Source organism: Bufo bufo, chromosome 3, assembly GCF_905171765.1.
Source record: "Bufo bufo chromosome 3, aBufBuf1.1, whole genome shotgun sequence".
Classification (NCBI taxonomy): Eukaryota; Metazoa; Chordata; class Amphibia; order Anura; family Bufonidae; genus Bufo; species Bufo bufo.
This window is the reverse complement of record NC_053391.1, coordinates 97,012,040-97,039,549: the sequence shown is the minus strand read 5'-3', so window position 1 is coordinate 97,039,549 and position 27,510 is coordinate 97,012,040. Positions and strand designations below refer to the sequence as shown.

The following is a 27,510-nucleotide window of genomic DNA, read 5'->3' as shown; positions in this document are numbered from 1 at the left end:
CAGAATTAACATTAAAGGTTTTGTCCACCTGTTATTAAGTGATGACCTATCCTTAGGATAAGCCATCGCTCGCTGATAGGTAGGGGTTTGACACCCTGCACCCCTGCCGATCACCTGCTTAGCAATAGATCTGTCAGAGGTGTAGCTATAGTGGAAGCAAGGGGAGCGGCTACTACTGAGCCTAAACTCAAAAGGGGCCCGAGGAGGACTGAAAGATTTTATTGTCAGGGCCCCCTCAACAGTATTATATAATGACATTATATACAGAGACAGTATATAGAGTGACATGACGTACGGTGTATACCTGTAGGAGACGGATGGACCGCCTGCCTAGCCTGAGAGAGCAATCTTGACTAAACGCAAGAGTGAGGGTTGCACGGGAGAACGAGGTTGCTGTGGGGGGTTGTTCAAAAATTTGCTGTGGGGCCCCAGTCAGTTCTAGTTACGCCACTCCGTATTGGTGCTTGTGTGCCTTGTGTTAGCAGGGGCAATATAAACATACTTGCCAACTTTTGAAATTTGAGATTGAAATTTTTTGGCAAATGACACACCCCTGTTTCAAGGTGCACCCTTTTTAAACACCACCAGCTTTTGAATGGCTCCCCATCCTCTTTTGAATCATGCCTATCCCCTCAATGCACTATGGATGCCAGGGCTGCTTCTAATACAGTTAACGTACATGAGTTTATAGGAGAAAGCAGCCCTCCATGCTATGTTTGAGAGATTTGCCAGAGAGGTGCCTCCTTTTTCTGGGAAAGTTGACAAGTATGAATTTAAATAAAGCTCCTTGAACCCATCATCAGCCAGTACCTGAACCAACAAGTGTGACAAGGCCCTCCTCAAAGAAATTGGTTTTCTAGGCTTTCTTAAGAGCAATGAGAAACTATCTGCCTGGGGAAGTTGTCATGGTGAATTCACCAAAAGAGTTTGAAAGGGACCTGGATGTATTCCTTGAGTGTAGTAATATTGTTGTGACTATACTGTAGATTTCTGGAGATGGGTTGTTGAGCCAAAGATTTATTCTGATTCCCAGACTTGGAGACAAAGAAAACAATCCCATAGCCACACTGGGCACCCATCTACAGATAGCTGTTTTGCGGTCCTTGCTCTTCATCGGTACACAGCAGAGTACTGGTTGACTCAATGAGATGCCTTTGATGCAACTCTGTTGATGGACACTGATTCTGACTGAAGATATCTAGCAGGTATATGACAAAAAGTTTTCTAAATTAATTTACCTTCTGGAGGAGAATTATCAGATATTAGCCATCTTTCTCTCAGATGAGGAAATTTGACTTTAAGGCCTCTTTCACACGGGCGAGAATTCCGTGCGGGTGCAATGCGTGAGGTGAACGCATTGCAATCCGGACCCATTCATTTCTATGGGGCTGTGCACATGAGCGGTGATTTTCACGCATCATGGTTATAAGGGAAAATAATAGCATTCTTAATACAGAATGCTTAGTAAAATAGGGCTGGAGGGGGTTAAAAAAATAAAATTTAACTCACCTTAATCCACTTGTTCGCGCAGCCCGGCTTTTCTTCTTTCTTCTTCTTTGCTGTGCAGGAGGAAAAGGACCTGTGGTGACGTCACTGTGCTCATCACATGGTCCGTCACATGATCCATCACCATGGTGATGGATCATGTGATGGACCATGTGATAAGCGCCGTGATGTCATCAAAGGTTCTTTACCCAGGTCCTGAAGAAAGAAAAAAGAAGAGAAGACTGGCTGCGCGAAAAAGTGGATTAAGGGGAGTTAAATATATTTTTTTTAACCCCTCCATCCCTATTTTACTAAGCATTCTGTATTAAGAATGCTATTATTTTCCCTTATAACCATGTTATAATGGAAAATAATACAATCTACACAACACCTAACCCAAACCCGAACTTCTGTGAAGAAGTTCGGGTTTGGGTACCAAACATGCCGATTTTTTTCACGCGCGTGCAAAACGTATTAACATTTTTTGCACTCGTGTGGAAAAATCGCACATTTTCCCGCGACGCACCCGCATCTTATCCGGCCCAAATCCATGACGCCCGTGTGAAAGAGGCCTAACCCTCCTTGGGATCTCTGGATGGTCTCTCCAGGGCAGTGAGTTCTACAGAATGGGTACAGCGCTGGAGAAGTCCTGCAGTCAATACTGAAAGGCTGTAATAAGGGAGGATGAGAGTTGTAGTTCATTGGCACAAATTGTTTTTTAGATGCAGATGAGAATGGATATATGATGGTGCAGAGTTGTGGAGAGTTTGTAGACCAGCAGGAGAGTTTAGAATTTTTATAAGAAACGGGTAACCAACATAATGAACAGAGAGTATAACCGCTTCACATAAAATCAGTCTTGCTGCTGTGTTCATGATCGATTGAACCAATTTGTGCAGTGGAATGCTAGTTGGTATTCCATATAGGTTATGGACACCCCGTTAGTTGTGTAGTTCAGAGGTATTCTCTTCTATGGTCATTGCTTGGTGAGAATATCCTTGTAATATGGTGCTGTATGGAGTAGTACTGAGTTGTAGAGATCCTGCCGTACAGGTTCTGACGTGTATAGTATAAATCTTTTTTATTGTGCAGTCATCAAAAGACATACATAGCCAGCGTACATGTATTTTACAAAGTGTTGCACATTAACATTGACAATGATAAATAGCATGACATTGCCAAATGACAGCCCTTCAACAGAGACGTCAATTATCCATAAATTGCACATTAAATCCACAAAAAAGGAATTATTAGGATTACCAGCTAATTTCTATGACCTCTGCTGCAATACAGCAGGTAAAATTGTAATCCACACTAAATATAAACATCTTAATGGTTCCAACAGTAACAACAAAGGCGAGAGCATCTCATAGCTATATCATATGTTTAGATCCAAATCAAGCTTTAGGATCATCCATAATACCTATCAATTTTTCTATTGACCTGCGGTATTTGACTATTCGACCTGTAATTTTTCCAAGGTGCCCCTAATTTGGAATAAGACTGGTGTGTTCTTTGTTTCCAGCTTACTAACTCTTCAAGTCTGCATATTAAGGCTGAGTTCACACGGGCGAGTATTCCACGCGGATGCGATGCGTGAGTTGAACGCATTGCACCCGCACTGAATCCCGACCCATTCATTTCTATGGGGCTGTTCACATGAGCGGTGATTTTCACGCATCACTTGTGCGTTGTGTGAAAATCGCAGCAGGCTCTATATTCTGCGTTTTTCACGCCCCATAGACGTGAATGGGGTTGCGTGAAAATCGCAAGCATCCGCAAGCAAGTGCGGATGCGGTGCGATTTTCACGCACGGTTGCTAGGAGACGATCGGAATGGAGACCCGATCATTATTATTTTCCCTTATAACATGGTTATAAGGGAAAATAATAGCATTCTGAATACAGAATGCATAGTAAAATAGCGCTGGAGGGGTTAAAAAAATAATAATTTAACTCACCTTAATCCACTTGATCGCGCAGCCTGGCATCTCCTTCTGTCTTCATCTTGGCTGTGTGCAGCAACAGGACCTGTGGTGACATCACTCCGGTCATCACATGATCTTTTACCATGGTGATGGACCATGTGATGACCGGAGTGACGTCACCACAGGTCCTGTTGCTGCACAGAGATCAGATGAAGACAGAAGGAGATGCCGGCTGCGCGATCAAGTGGATTAAGGTGAGTTTTATTTTTTATTTTTAACCCTTCCAGCGCTATTTCACTATGCATTCTGTATTCAGAATGCTATTATTTTCCCTTATAACCATTTTATGCGGATCCGTTTTTTTTGCGGACAGTTCAGCATGTCCGCAAAAAAACGGATTGCATTCCGTTTTTTGATGATCCATAGACTTCAATAGGGCCATGTCCTGATTTTTACTGACAAGTATAGGACATGTTTCATTTTATTGCTGAGCTCTGCAATAGAAGAAAAGGGCCCCATAGAACTGAATGGGACAGCATCTAATCTGCAAAAAAATAACGGATCCGCATTTTTGCGGACAGCATACGGCTGTCTAAATGAGCCCTTAGTCATACAGTCATTCAGTTAAAAAAGAAAAGAAAACGCAACAGGAAGACTTTTATAGACAACATAAAGGAGTGAAAGTTGATGGTATTATTTTCATTTTCTTCTAACCAGTTACTGGAAATTCATTGAACCAGGTTAAAAGTTTGGAAATCTCCCCCAGAGGAATGAACTAACAGGAAACCAGTGTGTAAAAAAAATCCCCGTTTACTGACTGCCCTAATAAATGAGGGAGGAGAGGTCACATTTGATAATAATTATCTTCATGTGTAGTTCAAGCCCTGAGCAGAAACTATGTAGACATATGGTTGCATCTTCATGATATTCTACCAGCTTGGAATTTGTAATGTACGTTCTCCATGGTGTGGCCAGTGGGATTGTAGTATAGATACTGGGGCACTCTTTTTTTAATACTGTACATTAGATTCAATGGTGTTCGTAGTAAATGCCATATTTATCATGGATCTCCAACACTTTTCTTCACACAAATGGCAATTTTCATTTAAAAAATGTTATGGTCTTAGGCCCCTTTCACGCGAGCGTCTTTTCCGCGTGGGTGCAATGCGTGACGTAAACGCATAGCACCCGCACTGAATCCTGACCCATTCATTTCAATGAATCTGTGTACATGAGCGCTTTTTTTTTTAACGCATCATTTCTGCGTTGCGTGAAAAACGCAGCATGTCCTATATTTTGCGTTTTTCACGCAGCCCTGGCCCCATAGAAGTAAATGGGGCTTCAGTGAAAAACGCATTGCATCCGCAAGCAAGTGCGGATTCAGTGTGTTTTTCACTAATGGTTGCTAAGAGATGTTGTTTGTAAACCTTCCGTTTTTTATTACGCGTGTGAAAAAACGCATCAAAAAGCATTGCACCCATGCGGAAAAAACTGAACGCAATCGCAGACAAAACTGACTGAACTTTCTTGCAAAATGGTGCGAGTTTCCCTGAACGCATGCGGACCTAATTTGTCACGCTCATGTAAAAGAGGCCTTATTGTCAGACTATAGTTTTCATGGCCAGATGGACCCCATTGAAATCAATGTTTAACGGCCATCTAGACAGGAGTGCACCTGCGAAATGGTCCTGAAAAATAAGTAAAGTGCCTTTCAGAGGTTAAAATAAAAAAATACTCACCTTAAGGCCTCATGTACACGACCGTTCCGTTTTTTGTGGTCTGCAAACCGCAAAAAACGGAAGCCGCCCGTGTGCTTTCCGCAATTTACGGAACGGGCAGCCCATTGTAGAAATGCCTATTCTTGTCCGCAAAACGGACAAGAATAGGACATGTTCTATTTTATTTGCGGGGCCACGGAATGGAGCAACGGATGCGGACAGCACACGGAGTGCTGTCCGCATCTTTTGCGGCCCCATTGAAGTGAATTGGTCCGCATCGGAGCCACAAAAACGGCGGCTCGGATGCGGCCCTAAATGCGAGGGAATACTTGCTCTGCACTTGAGGGAGCAGGACCTGATACTCCCAGCGTCGTAACGTCACATGTGGTAGCCATTAAAAATGGACTAACGGCCAGAGAAAGGATGCAGAATGACCATGAAAAACTAACAGTGTGTCTTTTTTTAATGGCTGTTTTTTTTTTTTTTAGCTGTCACGTGAATGTAGCCTAATTGTGCATCTTTTTTCTGCTTTAGGCTAGCTTCCAACTAGTGTTCTAGGTCTCGGCAGGCTGTTACAGCAGAGAACAGCCTGCAGGAGCGCTCTGGATCTACTGTAACATAACATAGCCAGATGTTACCGCAATGCCCACCAGACTATAACAGGGTCTAGCAGAATTGCGGCATATTTACCAGGTAGCGGTCAAATCTCCACAGGATCCCATTATAGTCAATGTGTGAGCATTGTAGTAACATGTGCCTGATCCACGGCCTGCTGGAACAGCCTGCCAGAGACCTAGTGCTGATGTAAAAGAAGCCTTATGGGGTCATTTATCAAACTGGTGTAAAGTAGAACTGACTTAGTTGCCCATAGCAACCAATCAGATTCCACCTTTCATTTTCCAAAGGAGCAGTCAAAAATAAAAGGTGGAATCTGATTGGTTGCTACGGGCAACTAAGACAGTTCTACTTTACACCAGTTTGATAAATAATCCCATTAGTTTTTAATTGCGATGTCAAGGTCTTCAGTTTGTTCACCTCCGTTTATATACAATGACACCTACATTTTATTTTTTAGAAGTCCTATTTAGGGCTGATGCACATGACCAAGTTATGACCTCCTTTTGTACTAAGCCCTCTATGGAAGCTCTATTAAAGGGGTTTTGCCATCACAGACAATGCAGACATATCACTTGGATATGCCCCCATTGTCTGATAGGAGCGGGTCCCACCTCTGGGACCCGCACCTACAACGAGAATGGAACGGGTAGAGCTGTGGCTGGAGGACCCTGGGTTTCCCGTGGTCTGTCCTCCACCAAGTGCTGCTCCCCGCTGCTCGCATACAAGTGAATGGGAGCGCACCACGCAGTATGTGATGGGAATATCCCTTTAAGTCCATAAGGACTCTGGTCCATGCAGAGGTTTTTTTCTGTCAGATTCCATGCAAATCCATCAGAAAAGAACCATGGCCTGCTCCTTTGAAGCTAATAGACAAAAATGATTTTCACATGCAGAAGCCATATTTGTTTAAAATGGTACTGGACTGAGAGCTGTGGCAGTCCTTGTGCCTGGCATAAAAACTATGCCAGCCCCTAGCGGTGTCATTTTTCGCTAACATTTTCACCTTTTTCCAGGCGTAAATGTTAGTAAATTTGCCAGGGCTGGAGTCCCGTCACGGTCCCTGACAATGCCCTACCCAACTGGCAGACATGGCGTAAAACCAGCCACGCGACTAAATATTGTCGCACAGCTGGTTAAAAAAGGGGACTTGCAACTCGGCTTCGGTTCCGAGGTACTAGTCTGAAACAAAGCCGATTTCGGTTTCAAGTTTTAAAGTGGTTTTCTACTTTCAAAATCAATCACTGAAGTTAATCGACAAAGTCATGCGCGACTTTGTGAATAACTAACTTCGGCTCATCGGAGCCCATACATTCTAATACGGTACGGAGATGGATCTTCGTACAGTATTAGGCCTCATGCACACGACCGTTCCGTTTTTTGCTGTCCGCAAAACATAGAAGCCGCCCGTGTGCCTTTCGCAATTTGCGGAACGGAACAGGCGGCCCATTGTAGAAATGCTTATTCTTGTCTGCAAAACGGACAAGAATAGGACATGTTATATTTTTTTTGCGGGGCTACGTAACGGAGCAACGGATGCGGACAGCACACTGAGTGCTGTCCGCATCTTTTGCGGCCCCATTGAAGTGAATGGGTCCGCACCCGAGCCACAAAAACTGTGGCTCGGATGCGGACCAGAACAACGGTCGTGTGCATGAGGCCTTATTCCGAAGTTTTGAACGAAGCGACTACGGATGAAGTATCCGAAGCTCGCTTCGCTCATCACTAGTCATCTCCTATCAGCGGTCAGTTTAAACCACAGGCAGAACATGGATGACATCAGTGGTTTTCATGGACCCTTAGACCAAAGTAGTGCATGTCTTCTGTGATTTTTCCACTGATCCACGGCCTGCGAAAAATCACCGATGTGTGAACAAATATTAAAATCGACTGATCCATGTGCTGGAGAACATGGACAGCACATATCCTTTGAAGTGTAAACAGGGCCTTAGGCCGGATTAAGTCCGGAAAACTCGCACTATTTCGCGTCAGTCAGTTTTGTCTTGTGTTCAGTGTTTTTTGCGCAGGTGAAATGCGCATTGATGCGTTTTCCAAGTGCGTGATAAAAAACTGAAGGTTTACAAACAACATCTCTTAGCAAGCATCAGTGAAAAACGCATTGCATCCATACTTGCGGATGCGATGAGTTTTTCACGCAGCCCCATACATTTCTATGGGGCCAGGGCTGCATGAAAAACGCAGAATATAGAACATGCTCCGATTTTCTCGCAACACTGAAGTGATGCGTAAAAAAATACGCTCATGTACACAGACCCATTAAAATGAATGGGTCCGGATTCAGTGCGGGGGCAATGCGTTCGCATCACGCATTGCGCCCGCGCGGAAAACTTGCTTGTGTGAAAGGGGCCTTAGGCTTAGTTCACACTTCAGCGACTTCCATCACTTATTATGAGCCAAAACCAGGTGCGGGTCAAAAACACAGAACAGGTACAAATTGTTCCATTATTCCTTATCTCTGTGTAGCTTCACGTCTGGTTTTGGCTCACAATGACTGATCAAATCACTGAAGTATGAACTAGGCCTAGTGGAATTTTCTTTCAATTGCAGTGCTGTTTTTTGCATGTCCATAGTGTTTTTTTTAATCGCAGCATGTTGTAGCAATGTTTCTTTTTTGTCCAAAAACCCCCCACCAAAAATAAGTGAATTTTTTGCTGTTTTTGCAAGAGCTAAAAAAACTTGCACAAAAATGTGTATGAAGGGAGCCTATTGACCCAACTGTGCCTAAGGCCTCATGCTCACGACCGTTGTTTTGGTCCGCATCCGAGCCGCAGTTTTTGGGGCTCGGATGCGGACCCATTCACTTCAATGGGGCCGCAAAAGATGCGGACAGCACTCCGTGTGCTGTCCGCATCCGTTGGTTTGTTCCGTGGTCCGCAAAAAAAATCTAACCTGTCCTATTCTTGTCCGTTTTGTGGACAAGAATAGGCAGTTATATCAATGGCTGTCCGTGCCGTTCTGCAAAGTGCAGAACGCACACGGACGCCTTCCGTGTTTTGCAATTTGCGGACCGCAAAACACACAACGACCGTTGTTTGTCTCCGCGTCCGTTCCACCGATTTTAGCGGTTCAGATGCGGACCCATTCATTTCTTTGGAGCCGTTGAAAATGTGGATAGTGCACCGTTTGCCCTCCGCGTCTGTGATCCGTGGTTGCAGTCCGTCAAAAAAATATAACCTGTCCTATTCTTGTCTGCGGAAAACTGTTCGCGGACCCATTCAAGTCAATAGGACTGCTAAAAAACACGGAGGCACACAAGATTGTCGTCCGCGTCCGTTTTATTCCTATCATTTCCATGGCAAACATGTCTTAGACTTTTTTTTTACCTTCCTTTATGTCTGGTGGTCCTCCAAAAATAAAGGAAGACACACGGAAACAAAAACGGAAACGGATCACGGAACAACGGAACCCCATTTTGCGAAACGGAACACAACAACGGTCGTGTGCATGAGGCCTAATTCTGATCGTTCAGATTGCTGCAAAATATGTTGTTTGTACTGGCAACTGTATAAAGGCTCATGCTCACGACCATTGAATGTTTTGCGGTCCGCAAATTGCGGATCCGCAAAACACGGATACCGGCCGTGTGCATTCCGCATCTTGCGGAGCGGAAAGTCTGGCTCATAATAGACCAGTCCTATCCTTGTCCTATTATTGTCCGTATTATGGACATGTTCTGATTTTTTTTAGGAACGGCCATGCGGACACGGAATGCACACAGAGTCATTTCCACTTTTTTTGGGGCCCCATTAAAGTGAATGGTTCCGCATACTGGCCGCAAAAAATCGGAACGGACACAGAAAAAAAATACGTTTGTATGTATGAGCTCTTAGGCTACATTCTCATGGCCGTCACATGACCGTTTTAAGAACAGTGATAGTCTATGTGGTTATTCACACGTCTGTGTTTTTTATTTTTGTTTTTATTTTTTTATGGCCAGTAAAAAATAGACATAAAAAATTGATATTCAATTTTGTCCATTTTTACAGACCAACAAAAGTTTTTAACGGACGTCGTGTAAATGTAGCCTGTAGGTGTCTTCACACGCTTCGGATTTGATTGCAGAATTTTCTGTGACTGAAAATCTGTTCCATTCATTTGAATAGGGCAGCCAGTACATGGATTTCTGCAAGCCTCATTCAAGTAAGGCCTCATGCACACGACCGTTGTTTTGGTCCGCATCCGAGCTGCAGTTCTTGCGGCTCCGGTGCGGACCCATTCACTTCAATGGGGCCACAAAAGATGCACACAGCACTCCATGTGCTGTCCGCATCCGTTGCTCCGTTCCGTGGTCCGCAAAAAAAATATATAACCTGTCCTATTCTTGTTTGCAAAACGGACAAGAATAGGCAGTTATATCAATGGCTGTCCGTGCCGTTCCGCAAATTGCGGAAAGCGCACGGACGCCATCCGCGGACCGCAAAACACACAATGGTCGTGTGCATGTAGCCTATATGGAACTGATTTTTAGTTTCTGAAAATTCTGTTGCATTATGTGAAGGCACCCTAGGGCCATCTGCACACAAGTGTGGGTGAACGCACAGATCTGCATGAAATTCCGTGCGGATTTATGTGCGTTCCTGCAGCATATCCGGATTTTGTGGATTTTGGTGCAGATTAGATGCGCTTTTGCCGCAGATCTAACCTTTACATTAAAAAGGGTGAAATCCGCAGCTAAAACCGCCAACCTAATTGACATTCTGTGGATTTGGAAATCTGCAGGTCAATTCCTGCACGGAAAAAATATGCAAAGTGTACATGAGATTTATGAAATCATATACACTTTGCTGGTACTGTAATACGCTGCGGTTTCTCCACATGGGAATCCACGTGGAAAAACCGTGCATATTCTGTGACGTGTGCAGGTGGCTTGAAGGGTACGGCTACACAGTCAGGTTTCAAAGCCATGGGTGAATTCATAAATGAAGAGAGGGAGGTCATTTAGGCCCCCTTTACCTGACCGTTTTTTTTCCCGTTTACAGGCTATTTTTTGTGTTCTGTATACGGTCCGTATACAGAACCATTTATTTCAATGGTTCCGCAAAAAAACTGAATGTACTCCGTATGCATTCTGTTTCCGTATTTCCGTTTTGTTGAAAGATAGAACATGTCCTATTATTGCCGGCAAATCACGTTCTGTGGCTCCATTCAAGTCAATGGGTTTCCCCAAAAAACGGAACACATTTGGAAATGCATCCGTATGTTCTACGTATCCGTTCCGTTTTTGCGGAACTGCCTGCCGGATCCAGCAATCTGCATGCAAACGGACAGCATTTGTAGATGGATCCGTCTTACAAATGCATTGCAGGAACGGATCCATCTCTCCGTATGTCATCCGGAGAAACTGATCCGTTATATATTTTTTAAAATTTTTACCGAAAGGACGGATCCGGCATTGCGGTATTTTTAATGCCGGATCCGGCACTAATACATTTCAATGTAAATTAATGCCGGATCCGGCATTCTGACAACTGATCCGGAATTTTGGATGGAGATAATACCGCAGCATGCTGCGGTATTTCCTCCGTCCAAAACGCCGTTCAGTGACTGAACTGAAGACATCCGGATTGCTCTCCATTCAGAATGCATTAGGATAAAACTGATCAGTTCTTTTCCGGTATTGAGCCCCTAGGACGAAACTCAGTGCCGGAAAAGAAAGACGCTAGTGTGAAAGTACCCTTAGGCCTCATGCACACGACCGTTCAGTTTTTTGCGGTCCGCCAAACACGGGAGCCTTCCGCAATTTGCAGAACGGAATGGGCGGCTCATTGTAGAAATGCCTACACTTATCCGCAAAACGGACAAGAATAGGACATCCTTTTCTTTTTTTTTGCGGGGCTACGTAACGGATGCGGACAGCACACGGAAAGCTGTCCGTATCTTTTACCGCCCCATTGAAGTGAATGGGTCCGCATCCGAGCTTCAAAAACTGCGGCTCGGATGCGGAGAAAAAAAAAAAAACGGTCCTGTGCATGAGGCCTTAGACAGATCTTTTTGATTTTCCCCTGCGCTGCTCGAAGATGCGCATCATTTGAGGAGGCGTGGTACTCATCACGGCATTCCGGAGTGTATAACTCCCAAGTGTCAAAGACGGTGTAAAAACGCTTGTGCAGGAAAATATTCTTGCATTAGTCTTTAAAAAGTCACAAAAAGGGGATTTGCAACCGTTTTTTTTTATATACCTGGTGTAAATAGCGACCTGCCCTTTATACTTTCTCTCATTTCATGATCCATTCCTGGTTTTAGCTTCAGTCACCTGCCCTGAGGCCGCACCGTTATAGTGTAGAGTAGAGGACGTGCAGCCTGCAGCGCCCCCCGCCGGCCTCGGCGTGGCCTGCATCACATGCTGAGTCACCTCTATGCTTGCTTTCCTGATTCCGAGAGGCAGCCGGCTCATTAACCGCGGAGCCCTGCCTCCCTGTGCAGCACGGTATTGTAATGAGGGAGGGGGGATGTCCAGCACTGCCCTGACACAAGCGCTCGGCTCCCAGTGCTAGCTGCTGGAGAGCTCGGAGTCCTCCATGTAGCACGGGAAGCATTACCAGAAGGTCCAGCTGCAGAAGTCCCTTGGAATATGTCTGCAGCCAGAGCCCGGGCAGGCAGGCCAATGTCATAGGTCTGGGCACAGCCCTGCATCATGGGGAACCAGCCGGCCAAACCTGAGGAGCAGGAGCAAGGTTTGTGGTTCTGCTGCCCATTGTAGATGGAGCTGTGACCTTGTGTGGGAGCACAGGAAGCCGGCTGCATGCTGTGGGTCCTGCCACTGGTCAGGAAGTTTTAACCCTGCCCTCCTGGCATAGGGGCTGCTCGGCTGGGGAATACTTTTGCAGGGTACAATGGATGGACACAATGTAGATTTATGGCAATTTGCACTAGGGAGGCGGATGTGCCCAGGAACCCTCTCGGGGCGCCTGCCGGCTAATAAAACGCAAGATACTGTGCATAACTGATGGCACCTGTTACATAATATGGGCCTGCAGTATTTGGATGGGTGTATGTGGCATTTCACCAATTATTAAGGTGTGTGTGTATATATATATAAAAAAAATATACTGGTGTATATAGATATATTTGTGAGTGTGTGTGTATATAACACTGTCGATACTGGTTTTGCACACGTCTAACGCCAGCCATGAACCATGTATTTATTTTTCTGGCTCCGTCCACACTTATCGTTTTTCTTGGTAAGAGGCAACAAGTGACAACAAATCAGGTCTGTGTCAAAAATGTTCAACAAAAGTCTAAACTACAACTCCCAGCATGTAAACATGCTCAGGTACTCTTCTAACTCCCATAGACGTGAATGAAACCTACTGGGAGTTGTAGTTTCTGAGCAGCTGCAGTGCCAGAGGTTGCTGGGCCCTGGTCCAGACTGTAGCTGAAGCAGTGTTTGGGACCCCCATCACAGATTCTGTCAAACGCACATGTGCAAGACTTTTTTTTTATTTTTCTGGTAAAAAGGAGGCATACTGAACAGATACCATTATAGCCAATGGGGTCTGTTTGGCGCCATTCGGTGCAGTTATGCGCAGAATCCGGCACATCCGTTATTTTCATTGTTCTGCTCCTCTAGCACTGGTGTGAACCCAGCCTCGGTTTTTAGTTCTGATTGTCAGATTAATTTCTTGTTCTGTTTCATTTGTGTTTTTTGGGTTATAAAAATTATATATAACAAAGTCAGTAATCTTATAATGAGAATACTAGAATCATTCAATGAATGATAGAACTTTTAAATGGAGAACTACAAAAAATTATGAGGGGCTGAAATCCCCATTTATCAATAACAATTAAAGGGAGTTTGTCACCATCAATACACGTTTTATACTATTACTGTTGCCCTCTAGCTCACATACGCTCCATCTCAGATGTACTTTTGTGTTCCTTTTTAGTTTTTTTATTGCCCCTAAAAATCATCTTTGTATTGGTATGCAAATAAGCATAAAAGAACCCTAGTATTGGAGGTGACAGACTTCCTTTAAGGGAGGAAAGTAGAGTAATAAAGAATGGAAAGAGGAGAGAGAGGCGAAAAGAAAAAGTTGGAGAACAGTATCATTACAATTTTTCCTACGTGGTTCTACAATAAAAAAAAATATAGAAGGGTTCAAAACTGGTAGAGATATTCATGAGTTAGGCTACTTTCACAGTTGCGCTTTCCCTTTCCGCTGTTGAGATCCATCGTGGGAAAACACTTCCGTTTTGTCTCCATTCATTGGGGACAAAACTGAACTATACAAAACGGAATACACCAGAATGCATTCCGTTCCGTTTGGTTGCGTCCCCATCGCTGACAGAATAACGCTCCAAGCAGCTTTTTTGAGTGCGTCCTGGGATGCGGAGCAAGAGGGATCCGTCCCCCATTGACTTTCGATAACGAATGCAGGTGGTTGTATTATCAGAACGGAAGCGTTTTTGCTGATCCATGACGGATCCAGCAAAAACGCTGGTGTGAAAGTAGCCTTACAAGGGTAATGGAACTGCATATTTAGAGGTCGTCCAGTAATACCAGTTTGAGATACATATATCAATCATATCGCTATTGCTTGAGTGCGAACATACATTCTTATGTGTAATTAATATTAACGTTAGCAATAATATTTAGCGAAGGGATATCAGAACATCTTCAAAATTGGGCCATAGATGGTAAGGTCATGGTTAGGATATGACATAACACAACCCTTTTAGTATATGTTTTTTTTATCCTCATTTTTTGATATTTAAAGGTAAAATAGTTGTAAAAAAAACCTGAGCGCTGCGACTAGAGAAGAAACCCTGTGTATAGTGATGTCTCCGGTCATACAGTATTACTGATGGAGCTTACATAGCATGATGGTGTAGGGATGCAATGTCTAAGTCTATAGGAATGTGTGACCCTCTGACGTGGAGCAGATGCTGAATATTGATCAGTCGTTTATTAGATCAAGTTCAATCTTACAAGATGTGACACATGATGCGGAGCTCTGCAGTCTGATGCTCCAGTGCTGCCAGCCCGGGTCGCTTTATGATCTCTCTGCCTGAAAGGTTTCATCAAGCAACGAACAGAGAAGGCATAGCTAGAAGAAGCAGAAATATATGTTCTCCATAGCTTGTCCGGATGACCAGTGGCTTGGATTTGGTACTACAAGCCTTGGCAGCCATGGTCCGCATACTGGAATAGTTGAAGTTGTATGGACTTATCTCTGATCTACAGCATGCAGTGATGGCAGCTACCAGAAAACTGCGTAAATCTCAACCTGTAAAATAAGACAAAATCTCTGATTCAAGTGCATATACACTTTAGGCCTCTTGCACACGAGCATTTATATATATATATTTTTTTGCGTTCTGTATATGGACCGTATACGGAATCATTCATTTCAATGTATCCGCCCAAAAAAACGGAAGGTACTCCGTATGCCTTCCGTTTCCGTAGAACATGTCCTATTATTGTCCGCATAATAGACAAGGATAGTACTGTTCTATCAGGGGCCAGCTGTTCTGTTCCGCAAAAAACTTAATGCACACGGACGTCATCCGTACTTTTTGTGGTACCTTTTTTTTTGCGAACCGCAAAATACTGAAAAAGCCATACGGTCGTGTGCAAGAGGCCTTAGAATTTCTGATCTACTAATAAAGGGGCTGTTGGTTAGGCTCAAGATACTCGTTTTTATTTTAAAAAAATATATATATTTAGAATATTTTTGATAACGTTTTTATGGAACATTTTTTCGCTCAGATTAGGGGTGCATGAGAAGTATCATTGAAGCTAGGCCTTCACATAAGACAGCTGTCAATAGTGAGGCCAAAAGTTATTTCCCAATCCTCCCATACATACCTACTCGGCTGAGTATGCATATATGGTGAATGGAGAGCAGGAGAAAGCCACTGCTAGACACAAAAGCATTGAGTAGTTGAAATACAACATGCCAGAGCCTTATTTTCCCCAACATCTGCCATCAGTGGAGAGTTTGGAGGTCCCAATGACATTGGATGGTTGGCAGGTAGATTTAATGTGTATCACAAGCTAGAGTCTCTTGTTTTGTTTTTGAATCCTATGGAGAGAAGGGGTCCATTATTATCAGATTTGTCTTGTACCCATTTTATTGGTTGGTGAGAATCAGAACAGTGATGTAGGCTCTTCACAAGGAGATGGAAAAACTACTTAAATGTTTTTTTGATACTAATGACCTATCCTGAGGAAGGCACTGTTTGAGAAGGCACTGGCCTTCTCCGTGCTCACCAAGCACAGCGCCGTACATTGTATACCAGCAGTGCTTGGTATTGCAGCTAAGACCCATCCACTTCTATGGGTCAGAGTGTACTAACAAGCACAGCCGCTATACAATGTATGGTGCCGTGCTTGGTGAGCACGGAGAAGGCCATGGTGCTCACAGGAGCTGATTGGCAGGGGTTCTGGGTTTCGGACCCCCACCGATCATATTCTGATGATGACCTATCCTTAGGATAAGGTGATCAGTGTCAAAATCTCTGAAAATCCATTTAATATATAGGCCCCTTTCACACGGGCGAGTGTTCCGCGCGGGTTGAACGCATTGCACCTGCACTGAATCCGGACCCATTCATTTCTATGGGGCTGTGCACATGAGCGGTGATTTTAACGCATCACTTGTGCGTTGCGTGAAAATCGCAGCATGCTCTATTTTGTGCGTTTTTCACGCAACGCAGGCCCCATAGAAGTGAATGGGGCTGCGTGAAAATCGCAAGCATCCGCAAGCAAGTGCGGATGCGGTGCAATTTTCACGCACGGTTGCTAGGAGACGATCGGGATGGGGACCCGATCTTTATTATTTTCCCTTCTAACATGGTTATAAGGGAAAATAATAGCATTCTGAATATAGAATGCATAGTACAATAGGGCTGGAGGGGTTAAAAAAATAATTTAACTCGCCTTAATCCACTTGTTCGCGCAGCCGGCATCTCTTCTGTCTTCGGCTGGGTTCACACTTGAAAACCAATGCTTCCCTATGGCCCTGGTTCTCACTTGAGCGTTTTACGCGCTGAAAAACACCCTACGCTCAAAAAAGTTCTTGAGCTTCTTTGGGGCGTTTTGTCGCGCGTTTGCAGCCATAGGACACTGCTGTTAATCACACAAACGCGCGTAATACGTGCGTTGACTATGGACAAAAATGCGCGACTTAAACGCGCATATCAAATAAGCTCAGGTCTGAACCCAGCCTTAATCCTGTGAGGAAAAGGACCTTTGATGACGTCACTGCGATCATCACATGGTCCGTCACATGATCCATCAACATGGTAAAAGATCATGTGATGAGCGCAGTGACGTCATCAAAGGTCCTATTCCTCAAAGAAGAAGACAGAAGAAATGCCGGCTGCGCGAACAAGTGGATTAGGGTGAGTTAAATTATTTATAATTTTTTTAACCCCTTATTGTACTATGCATTCTGTATTCAGAATTATAACCATGTTATAAGGGGAAATAATACAATCTACACAACCTTGAACCCAAACCTGAACTTCTGTGAAGAAGTTCGGGTCTGGGTACCACATTCAGTTTTTTTATCACGCGCGTGCAAAACGCATTGCACCCGCGCGATAAAAACTGAACAATGGAACGCAATCGCAGTCAAAACTGACTGCAATTGCGTACCTACTCGCGCGGGTTTGCCGCAACGCATCCGGACACGCTCGTGTGAGAGAGGCCATAAAATTGGAGAAAAGGGGGCCTAACTTTTATCCATCCTGCATGCAAATTGGCAAACTGTGTTCAGTTCAGCACCAGCTGGTGATTCTACATTTGCATTTCTCAGTCATAGAATTGCTCCGAGGGCTTGCCTGTTAGCTCAGACACCAATGTATTACAGCTTACATCTCTTCCTCCTGTATTCTGCTGATTTATTTCTTCATTTCTTTTACAATCCTAATATTTTACAGCACTGTACGCAGATTGTCACCCTTCACATGGGTTCTTTCCCCAGTGGAGCTTGTTGAGTTTAGAACATACAAACTATCGTATTCTGACTTTTCACCAGTCACAGATAAGGCAGGTCAGGAGTGGGGAGCAGTTGAGACAATTTTTTTGAGAATTGTCCTCTATGATGAATAAGGCCAAAATCCAACTTGCTCTACAGGAACACATAAAACAGCTGGATGCCTGAAGTTGATTTGGCAGGAGCAAAAAATAACGTTGGCCTGTTGCAGACTTTGTCATAGAAGTAAAAATGACAGAAAAGTCTTAATTTACTCCAAAATAAAGACAACCCCAGTTCGATAAATCAGTGTCACTGCCTTAGCTCCTCTATCTAATTCCACTATGTGGGTTCTCCTTTATGATAGAGGTCTAACTCGGCTCTCCAGGTTGTGGTTGTGGGGCATTCTTGACTTGGCTACGGTGCCCTATAAACTGTAGTTATACCATTGCTTTTGAGAACTCCAGTGTCATTACCTGCTCCAAAAACATGTGTAACGAAGAACGCAACCCCCACCAGGTAGACTCCACTGACTTAGGCCTCTTTCACACTACCGTTTTTTTTTTCCGTTTTGCGGTCCGTTTTTTGCGGTCCGTATACGGAACCATTCATTTCAATGGTTCCGCAAAAAAAAACGGAATGTGTTCCGTATGCATTCAGTTTCCGTATTTCCGTTTTTCCGTTCCGTTGAAAGATAGAACATGTCCTATATTTGGCCGCAAATCACGTTCCGTGGCTCCATTAAAGTCAATGGGTCCGCAAAAAAAAACGGAACACATACGTTTTTTCTGAACCATCTATTGAAAATGTTATGGGCAGCCCAATTTTTTCAATGTAATTACTGTATACTGTATATGCCATACGGAAAAACGGAACGGAAACACAATGGAACAAAAAAAACGGAACAACGGATCCGTTAAAAACGGAACGCAAAACACTGAAATGGACATACTGTAGTGTGAAAGAGGCCTTATAATGAGGTCTAGCGGGTTCCACAGTGGCGTATGTCGTCATGAGGAAAAGGCATGAATTGAGCCTCCGATGACCATGTGAACAAGGCCTAATAGGTTAATGTTTACCTGTATTTATGCCTGAGATGGGGATAAATTGCATTCCGAGTCCATGTAGGCACAGACCAAAGTGACTGATTGCAATGTGTGATCTGTTCTTGTGTGTAAAAAAATAAAATAAAAAAAAATGCAATAGTATGAACAGCCGATCAGCTGTTTTGAGAAGGCATCGGCTCTCCTGTGAGCACCTCAACGTTCTCCGTGCTTACCAAAGATTGTAAGCTCTTGCAAACTGTGCCCTCACTCCTAGTGTTTCAGTTGTATATTGGCCGATGACTTTTGTTATCTACATGAACCCTCTGAATTGTAAAGTGCTGGGGAATATGGTGGTGCTATATAAATATAGATTATTATAATAAAGTCCAAGAATTCACCTTGCTATGGATTCCTTGAGGATAGTAAATACTTCTGAAGCATATAGTTTATTACTAGTTGTATCGAGGATGTCTTATGTCGACCATAAGTTATCACACGAGTCCTCCCATTATAAAGTACTTTACAATGTGGACTTTTAAAGGTTAATAAAAGACTGAGTAAGTTGTTCACACAAGGTGACTTTCAAGGATGGTGTTTCTCCAGTTTTACTCAGTCTTTTATTTCCATGACAAAATGATGGTATCATGTTTAAATGCTTTTAATATGTTGTATTTTTTACGATGTGCTACATGATGTTTTTGCATTGCTACTATATTTATGGTATTTTTTTTAAGCGTGGTATGCAAAGTATTTAACACTGGTGACCAATCCTCAGAATAGGGGCTCATGCACACGACCGTATGTGTTTTGCGGTCCGCAAAAAACGTATCCATAAAAATACGGATGACATCCGTGTGCATTCCGCATTTTGTAGAACGGAACAGCTGGCCCCTAATAGAACAGTTCTATCCTTGTCCATAATATGGACATACGGACAATAATAGGACATGTTCTATTTTTTTTGCGGAACGGAAAAATGGACATACGGAATGCACACTGAGTACTTTACGTTTTTTTTGCAGACCCATTGAAATCAATGGTTCCGTATACGGTCTGCAAAAAAAACGGAACGAACATAGAAAATATGTTCATGTGCACGAGTCGAGCCCTAAGGCTACATTCACACAACCGTATGCGCAAAAAAAGGATGACGTCCATATAGCTTTTTTTTTTTTTTTGCAGATCCATTTTAACAATTCCTATCCCTGTCCGCAAAATGGACAAGAATAGGACATGTTCTATTTTTTGTTTTTGTTTTTGCGGGGCTACGGAATGGACATTTGGATGCGGATAGCACACGGTGTGCTGTCCACGTTTTTTGCGGGCCCATTGAAATTAATGGGTCTGCATCCTATCCGCAAAAAAAACAACGGAATGGACACGGAAACAAAATATGTTCGTGTGAATGTAGCCTAAGTCATCAGTCTCTGATCAGTGGGGTTCTACACCTGGGACCCCCAGTGTTCAGTTGTTTGAGGAGGCTGCGGAGCTCTGGTCTCACAGCTTACAAAGCACAACCCTGTCCATTGGATATTGACTCTGATTGGTATTGCAGCCCAACCCCATTCACTTAAATGGGACTGAGCTGCGCCTAGGCCACATGACTGAGTGTGATGTCACTAGCCTGGGGTAAACTGCAAGAGGCCTCTTCAAGCAGCTGATCAGTGGGGGTGCCGGGAGGTGGAAGCCCACCGATCAGATAGTAATGACCCCTAGGATAGGTCATCAGTATAAAACACTCAGAAAACTCCATTTAAGTGGCTTATAATTTTACCATTACTAAAACACTTTGTTTACTGTAGGTTGCCACTTATTCCAAAATAGGTTATCCTGTGATCTAGTAGTTACTAGAACATCCACACCCTTATAATACTTTCCAAAATCATCCCCTCTAAGCCTCTTTGTGCATCTGAATGTGTAATGGAGAACCACACACCCTCACTAAATGTTTAGTCATTGGTGACATTTAAAGGTTAGCTTTGAATTTAATGATTTAAGATATGTGCTTGAACCAAAAATGTAATTGTCATTCTTGGTGTCTTCCTGTATTTTGGTATGTAAATGATTAAAAAGGAAAAAAACTGGTTTTTAAAATTAGGTGTATCAGACTTTGAGAACTGGTTCTTCATGGTTTGTCACCATGCCTGATCAAGAGGTGACAAACATTTGTGTACCTTACTAGTAGTATGTACAGATGATGAGATGTTCTTGGCTTGGAAACTTGGAGTAGATATTATACAAAAGAATAAAACCACTCCCAGGCTTGATGATGGTTCCCTCGTATTCAAGACTTTCATTATTAGGAAGTCAGCAGAGGATATGTATATTGTTATTTGGTGACTGGAAGGATCGAAGTAATTTTTTTTTACACAACCATATCCGTTTTTGCTGACCACAAATTGGGGATCCGTGTGCGTTTCGCATTTTGCCGCTCGGAACATCCTGCCCTATGTTAGAAATGCCTATTTTTGTCCACAAAACAGACAAGAATAGGACATGTTCTATCTTTTTTGCGGGGCTGCGGAATGGACGTTTGGATGCGGACAGCACATGCATGTTTTGCGGCCGCATTGAAATGAATGGGTCCACATCCAATCTGCAAAATTGCGGAATGGACGCAGGAAGTAAAATACGATCGTGTGAATGGGCCCTTAACTTCAGTAATTTAGCTGTTGCTCCATGGTGACTTCTGATGAACCATGAGTCACAGTATAAGACTTCAGAGCTTTGCTGTGTTGCCTCCTACAAGTATAGTAGGTAGCTTAATCATAAATTCTAGCTGAAAAGCAATTGTCACATGACTTGTCATTTTGTGAAGATTTACCCCAAGTTTACATGACTTTTGAGTGATTCAACAGTTCAGTTACAAAAGTGTTGTGTGTGGTCTCATCCCAATTGTCCTCCGTCCTCCATGTCTAGCAACTTGGAGATCCAGTCACTCCATTCTTTCTCGGTTTGGTCAAATGGTCCTTGTAGATTCAGCAGCTAATACATTTTTGTTTCCTGTAGTTGAGGAAGTTTTACTTAAAGGGAGTCTGTCACCTACATAACATGTTTTAAACTGATGACATAGCTCTGTGGGAGACAGATCCATAACACTGATGGTACCCATGTTTAGTTTTTCAGAGCCTCCAAAGTACCTAAAATGAAGTTTAAAAAATATGCAAATTACCTATCGCAAGTGCCCAGGGGCGGAGAGTGTGCTGCGAGTGCCCAGTGCTCCCCGCCTTACTTGCTCCTGACTCCTCCCCTCTGTATCGTCCGGCCAGCCCTGAATCCTTGCGGCGTCATGCTCATCTGCATTCATAATCCAGAGCCTGTGTGCTTTACCGCCGGTGTATGTAACTGGGGCATGCGGACGGCATATCAGTATGCCTCTGCCCACAGTGGGCAATGTACTGCGCATGCCCGAACCCGGCGGTGAAGCGAACAGGCACTAGATTATGAATGGAGATGAGAATTACGCCGCAAGGATACAGGGCTCTGCAAGCAGCGTTTTTGTGTGGATCATGGGATTCTGATCATAGAAACATAGAATGTGTCGGCAGATAAGAACCATTTGGCCCATCTAGTCTGCCCAATATACTGAATACTATGGATAGCCCCTGGCCCTATCTTATATGAAGGATGGCCTTATGCCTATCCCATGCATGCTTAAACCCCTTCACTGTATTTGCAGCTACCACTTCTGCAGGAAGGCTATTCCATGCATCCACTACTCTCTCAGTAAAGAAATACTTCCTGATATTACTATTAAACCTTTGCCCCTCTAATTTAAAACGATGCCTCTTGTAGCAGTTTTTCTTCTTTTAAATATTCTCTCCTCTTTTATCTTGTTGATTCCCTTTATGTATTTAGCAGTTTCTCTCATATCCCCTCTGTCTCGTCTTTCTTCCAAGCTATACATGTTAAGGTCCTTTAATCTTTCCTGTTAAGTTTTATCCTGCAATCCATGTACTAGTTTAGTAGCTCTTCTCTGAACTGTCTCCAAAGTATCAATATCCTTCTGGAGATGGATCCGTCATGAAACACAATAAAAGTCAATGGTGACCGATTCGTTTTTTTTGGGACACGAAAAAAAACTGATCCGGCACCTATTGACTTGCAATGGATTTAGTGACTGATCCATCTTCTTCATTTGGGATATAATACAACCGGATCTGTTCAGAACAGATTCAGTTGGTTGTATAATATACCGGATGCGTTTTTGCTGAATCCATGACGGATCCATCAAAAACGTAGATGTGAAAGTAGCTTTATTCTGATTATGTTTTACCATTGAAAAGAACCATAATTTAAAATATTGGTAATCACTATCATGGCCACACAGGAGTCAGGACTCGAGACCGCCTACATAATGAGCAAATAGTAACACAAAGTAAAAATGGCTGACAAATCAGCATCTTAGATGAGTCGACAGCGTTTTGCGTGTACACATAACCTTTCTGTATAAACGAGCTGCACACTGATCAATACCCAATACTTATTCTAAGTATTGCATTTACTGACTTGTCCATCAGTTTACTGCACATAGAACCAAGTGTGAGCATCTGCCCTCGGTGTATTAGCTGGCATAGTTCGAGTAGCTTGTTTTTCTCAGGTCTGTGGATGTTCTCTGTGTATAGGGTATATTAATATGTAGTGTGTTTCCTTCATATTACAGAACCATTCTTATACTGCCGATGTGCAGCACCCATCATCTCTACATCGTAGATGCACACAAGGAAAATCTAGCATTGTATGATTATTAATACTGTAGCTAGCTTAGCTTGAAACGCGTCAGAATTTCTATAAACCATAAACTTCACGTTTTAATAGGCGCCTGCAGTGCTGGATTTTTATTGCACCAGGTCCTGGAAGTCGGAGATTAGTGGTATGACCTTGTCGGAGATGGTTATGGCAGTCCAACACTGCAGGTGGACTCCTGCATGGTAGATCCACACTTGTGATGTGGTCTTCAGCATTGGTTTTGTGTAGTGTGATCTGGCCTGTTCATCCATGTGCATGCTGCAACTTTCTCACTGGCTACTCTTGTAAGAAATGTTCTATATTTTGCACAAAAAGCCACATGGAGGCCGATAGCGGATGAGATCCCTGTGCTGTGCGTATTTTTTGTGGAGACATGGAAATGAATGGAACTGTATGCTAGCCACAAAAAAAATTGCTGATAGGATGCAGCCATGTGCATGTAGCCTTAACAGCGCAAAAGTATGCACACAGTGAAGGTATGCATATAATGATCTAATGCAAGAATAATAAGCGAAAAAGTGTTACCGTGAAGACGGTCCAAGCACAGGAAAAAAAAACACGAAATGATGTACCTACAGTGTGCAGGTATGAGGCACAAAGGGATGCAGGGATAAGGAGCAGAGATGATGCTCCTCCATTTCATAATCCTGTCCACTTTGTGGACAGAGTTTGGAAATGCGGCAAGTTTATCACAGTGGCTGATGCTAGATGATAAATCTGGTGAATCTTTAGACTGTCTGGTCTAGTTTATACCATCTTAAAGGGGTATTCCGGTTAGATTAAGGCTACTTTCACACTTGCGTTGTTGTTTTCCAGTATTGAGATCCGGCAGAGGATCTCTGTACCAGAAGAAAAAAAAAATTTACGTTTAGTCCTCATGCATTCTGAATGGAAAGAGATCCGTTCAGGATGTATCAGGATGTCTTCCGTTCCGTTTTGTGACCGGACACAAGACCGCTGCAAGCTTCGGTTTTGTGTCCTGTCATAAAAATGGAAAATATATATATATCCTAAATAAACGCATCCGTCACCCATTGACTTTCAATGTGTTTAGTGACCTGTTTTTTCCCGTTTTTTTTATTTCGCACAACCGCAACCCAAAGGAACCGATGCATCCTGTTGTGCATCAAAACGGATCCGTTTAATTCTGGTATTGAGATCCTCAGCCAGATCTCAATACCGGAATTAACAACGTAATTGTGAAAGTAGCCTGTTATCCCCGATCCACAGGATAGGGGGATAACTGTTAGATCGGTGGGGGTCCTACTGATGGGACCCCTACCGATCATGAGAACGGGGGGCCCTATACTCCCTGCAGCCCCCCTGAAATGAACCAAGTGGCCAGCTGGACGATTTCATCCCAAACCCGCCTCTTCTCTTAGAACTAATTCCTCCCCCTTGAACTCCCAAGTGCGGCCCCTCTGGCTGTGAGGTCACTGATCTCCTTCTCCTCTACCTTCAACGTCACCGAGTCGCTACATCCAGATCTTGTGCACTGAAGATATCGGTGGCACGGCACATGCGCAGTACATACTGTGAGACCGATGCCGACAGTAGTTGTTGTAAGACGTAGGCAGCTTGCCAGTCTATGCCTGTACGAGATTTGGAGGCAATGGCTCGATGAGTTTACAAGCAGAGGTGAAGGGGAACTTAACACCCTGGGGACGATTTATCAAACTGTCTAAAAGAAAAAGCGCAGCATGCTGCAGTATTTTCTCCGGCCAAAAAACGTTCCGTTCCGGAACTGAAGACCTCCTGATGCATCCTGAACGGATTTCACTCCATTCAGAATGCATTAGGATAAAACTGATCAGGATTCTTCCGGCATAGAGCCCCGACGACGGAACTCTATGCCGGAAGAAAAGAACGCAGGTGTGAAAGAGCCCTTAGGCTCTGTTCACATGTGCATCTGAAGGTCTGTCACAACACAAATTGTAAACACGGTCTTATGTCGTAGACCAGGGATGGCCAACCTGAGGCTCTCCAGCTGTTCCAAAACTACAACTCCCAGCATGCCCACACTGCCTACAGCTTTCAGCCTACATCAGGGCATGGTGGGAGTTGTAGTTTTACAACAGCTGGAGAGCAGCAGGTTGGCCATCCCTGTTGTAGACCATGAAACTAAGAAATAAGATTATATTAAGGGGGTCTTCTGAAATCTTTTTACTAATGACCGATCCTCTGGATAGGTCATCAGTATTATCAGTGGGTGTCCAACACCTGGGACCCCTGCCGATCAGCTGATTGAGAAGGCACCAACGCTCCGGTGAGTTCTGCTGTCTCCAGCTTTCCCTAGACCAGTGACGTCATATTTGTCGGTCACGTGGCCTGTTTTATAGAAAATGACCATATGTTAGGAATAGTGAGTGCACTGTGGGTTTTATCTTCTGCACCGCGCCCATTATTGACATGGATTCTGCGCTGAAAATCCCCGGATCTGCATGTCAATCTGCTGAAGAAATCGGAGCTTTAGATTATCCTTGAAATCCACTGCAATGTTTTCCTAGTACAAATCTGGAACATGTGAACATAGCCTTAGTTTAGTACTAGAAGGATCCATTGCAGCTGGTTTCTTTTTAGATGATTTGGTGAGAATGGTCACCCCTGATAATCCTTTGTGGTAGTATGTGAGGACAATGTTCCTGGAAATGTTGGATCTGAAGCATAGTGTATTTCTTTGTCTCACATTATCTGAAGGAAGGAATAAAAAAATGTTCACTAAGGTTGGTTTGAGAAGTATTTTTCTATTATTCATGATAACTTACAGGGGTATTCTGTCAACAGGAAATTCAGTGATAAACCTGACACAATGCCTGGTAGGGCTAGCTCAGCTGAATGTAATGATACCTTTAACTTAGTGATCTGTTTCATTCTGGAGAAAAAGTACTTTTGATACATATGCAAATGAGCAGTTAAGTGCACTGAGGGTGTGGCCTTGCTCCTCCTACTTTCTCTGCCTTCTCCTTGATTGTCAGGAAAAGGTGAGATAACTATGCAGAAAAATGGCCCTGTCAATCAAGGAGGAGAGGGAAATGCTGGCAGAGGAAGCAGGAAGAGCAAGGGTGCACTGAGTGACTTGGGCCCGCCCTTGGTGCACTTAACTGCTCATTTGCATATGGATTAAAATAACTTTTTCTCCAGAATTAAGCAACGGATCGCTAAGTGAAAGGTATCATTACAGTTTTGATAACCGCGTCTAATATACCTGCTACCTGGTCCTCTGGTGGTCCCCTTTGCTTGGATCGACCACCAGAGGACACAGGCAGCTCAGTAATAAGTAGCACCAAACACCACTACACTACACCCCCCTGTCACTTATTAACCCCTGATCACCCCATATAGAGTCCCTGATCACCCCCCTGTCATTGATCACCCTCTTGTAAGGCTTCATTCAGACGTCCGTATGTTTTTTATGGATCCACTGATACATGGATCGGATCCGCAAAACACATACGGACATCTGAATGGAGCCTTACAGGGGGGTGATCACCCCATATAGACTCCCTGATCAACCCCTGTCATTGATCACCAGGGGCATGGCGAGTTCCTAGAATTTTTTTATTTTTTGTCACAAGTTAGCGGAAAATGATGATTTTTTTTTTTATTTTTTTTTTCTTACAAAGTCTCATATTCTACTAACTTGTGACAAAAAATAAAAACTTCCATGAACTCACTATGCCCCTCACGGAATACCTTGCGGTGTCTTCTTTCCAAAATGGGGTCACTTGTGGGGTAGTTATACTGCCCTGGCATTCTAGGGGCCCTAATGTGTGGTAAGTAGTTTGAAATCAAAATGTGTAAAAAATGACCTGTGAAATCCTAAAGGTGCTCTTTGGAATGTGGGCCCCTTTGCCCACCTAGGCTGCAAAAAAGTGTCACACATGTGGTATTGCCGTACTCAGGAGAAGTTGGGCAATGTGTTTTGGGGTGTCATTTTACATATACCCATGCTGGGTGAGATAAATATCTTGGTCAAATGCCAACTTTGTATAAAAAAATGGGAAAAGTTGTCTTTTGCCAAGATATTT

The 27,510-nt window shown here is 43.5% G+C and overlaps 1 protein-coding gene across 2 annotated transcripts in view; it reads left to right on the top strand.

Moving 5' to 3' along the window:
• The first annotated feature begins 12,154 nt into the window (after positions 1-12,154).
• The window catches only part of SPECC1 (sperm antigen with calponin homology and coiled-coil domains 1), a 270,775-nt gene continuing 255,419 nt past the window's right edge, over positions 12,155-27,510 (top strand). For both annotated transcript variants that reach the window (XM_040423377.1, XM_040423378.1), the window contains exon 1: positions 12,155-12,440. In XM_040423377.1, the coding sequence (XP_040279311.1) occupies positions 12,401-12,440 (40 nt within the window). In that variant the 5' untranslated portion in view covers positions 12,155-12,400. The remainder of the gene's footprint in view (positions 12,441-27,510) is intronic.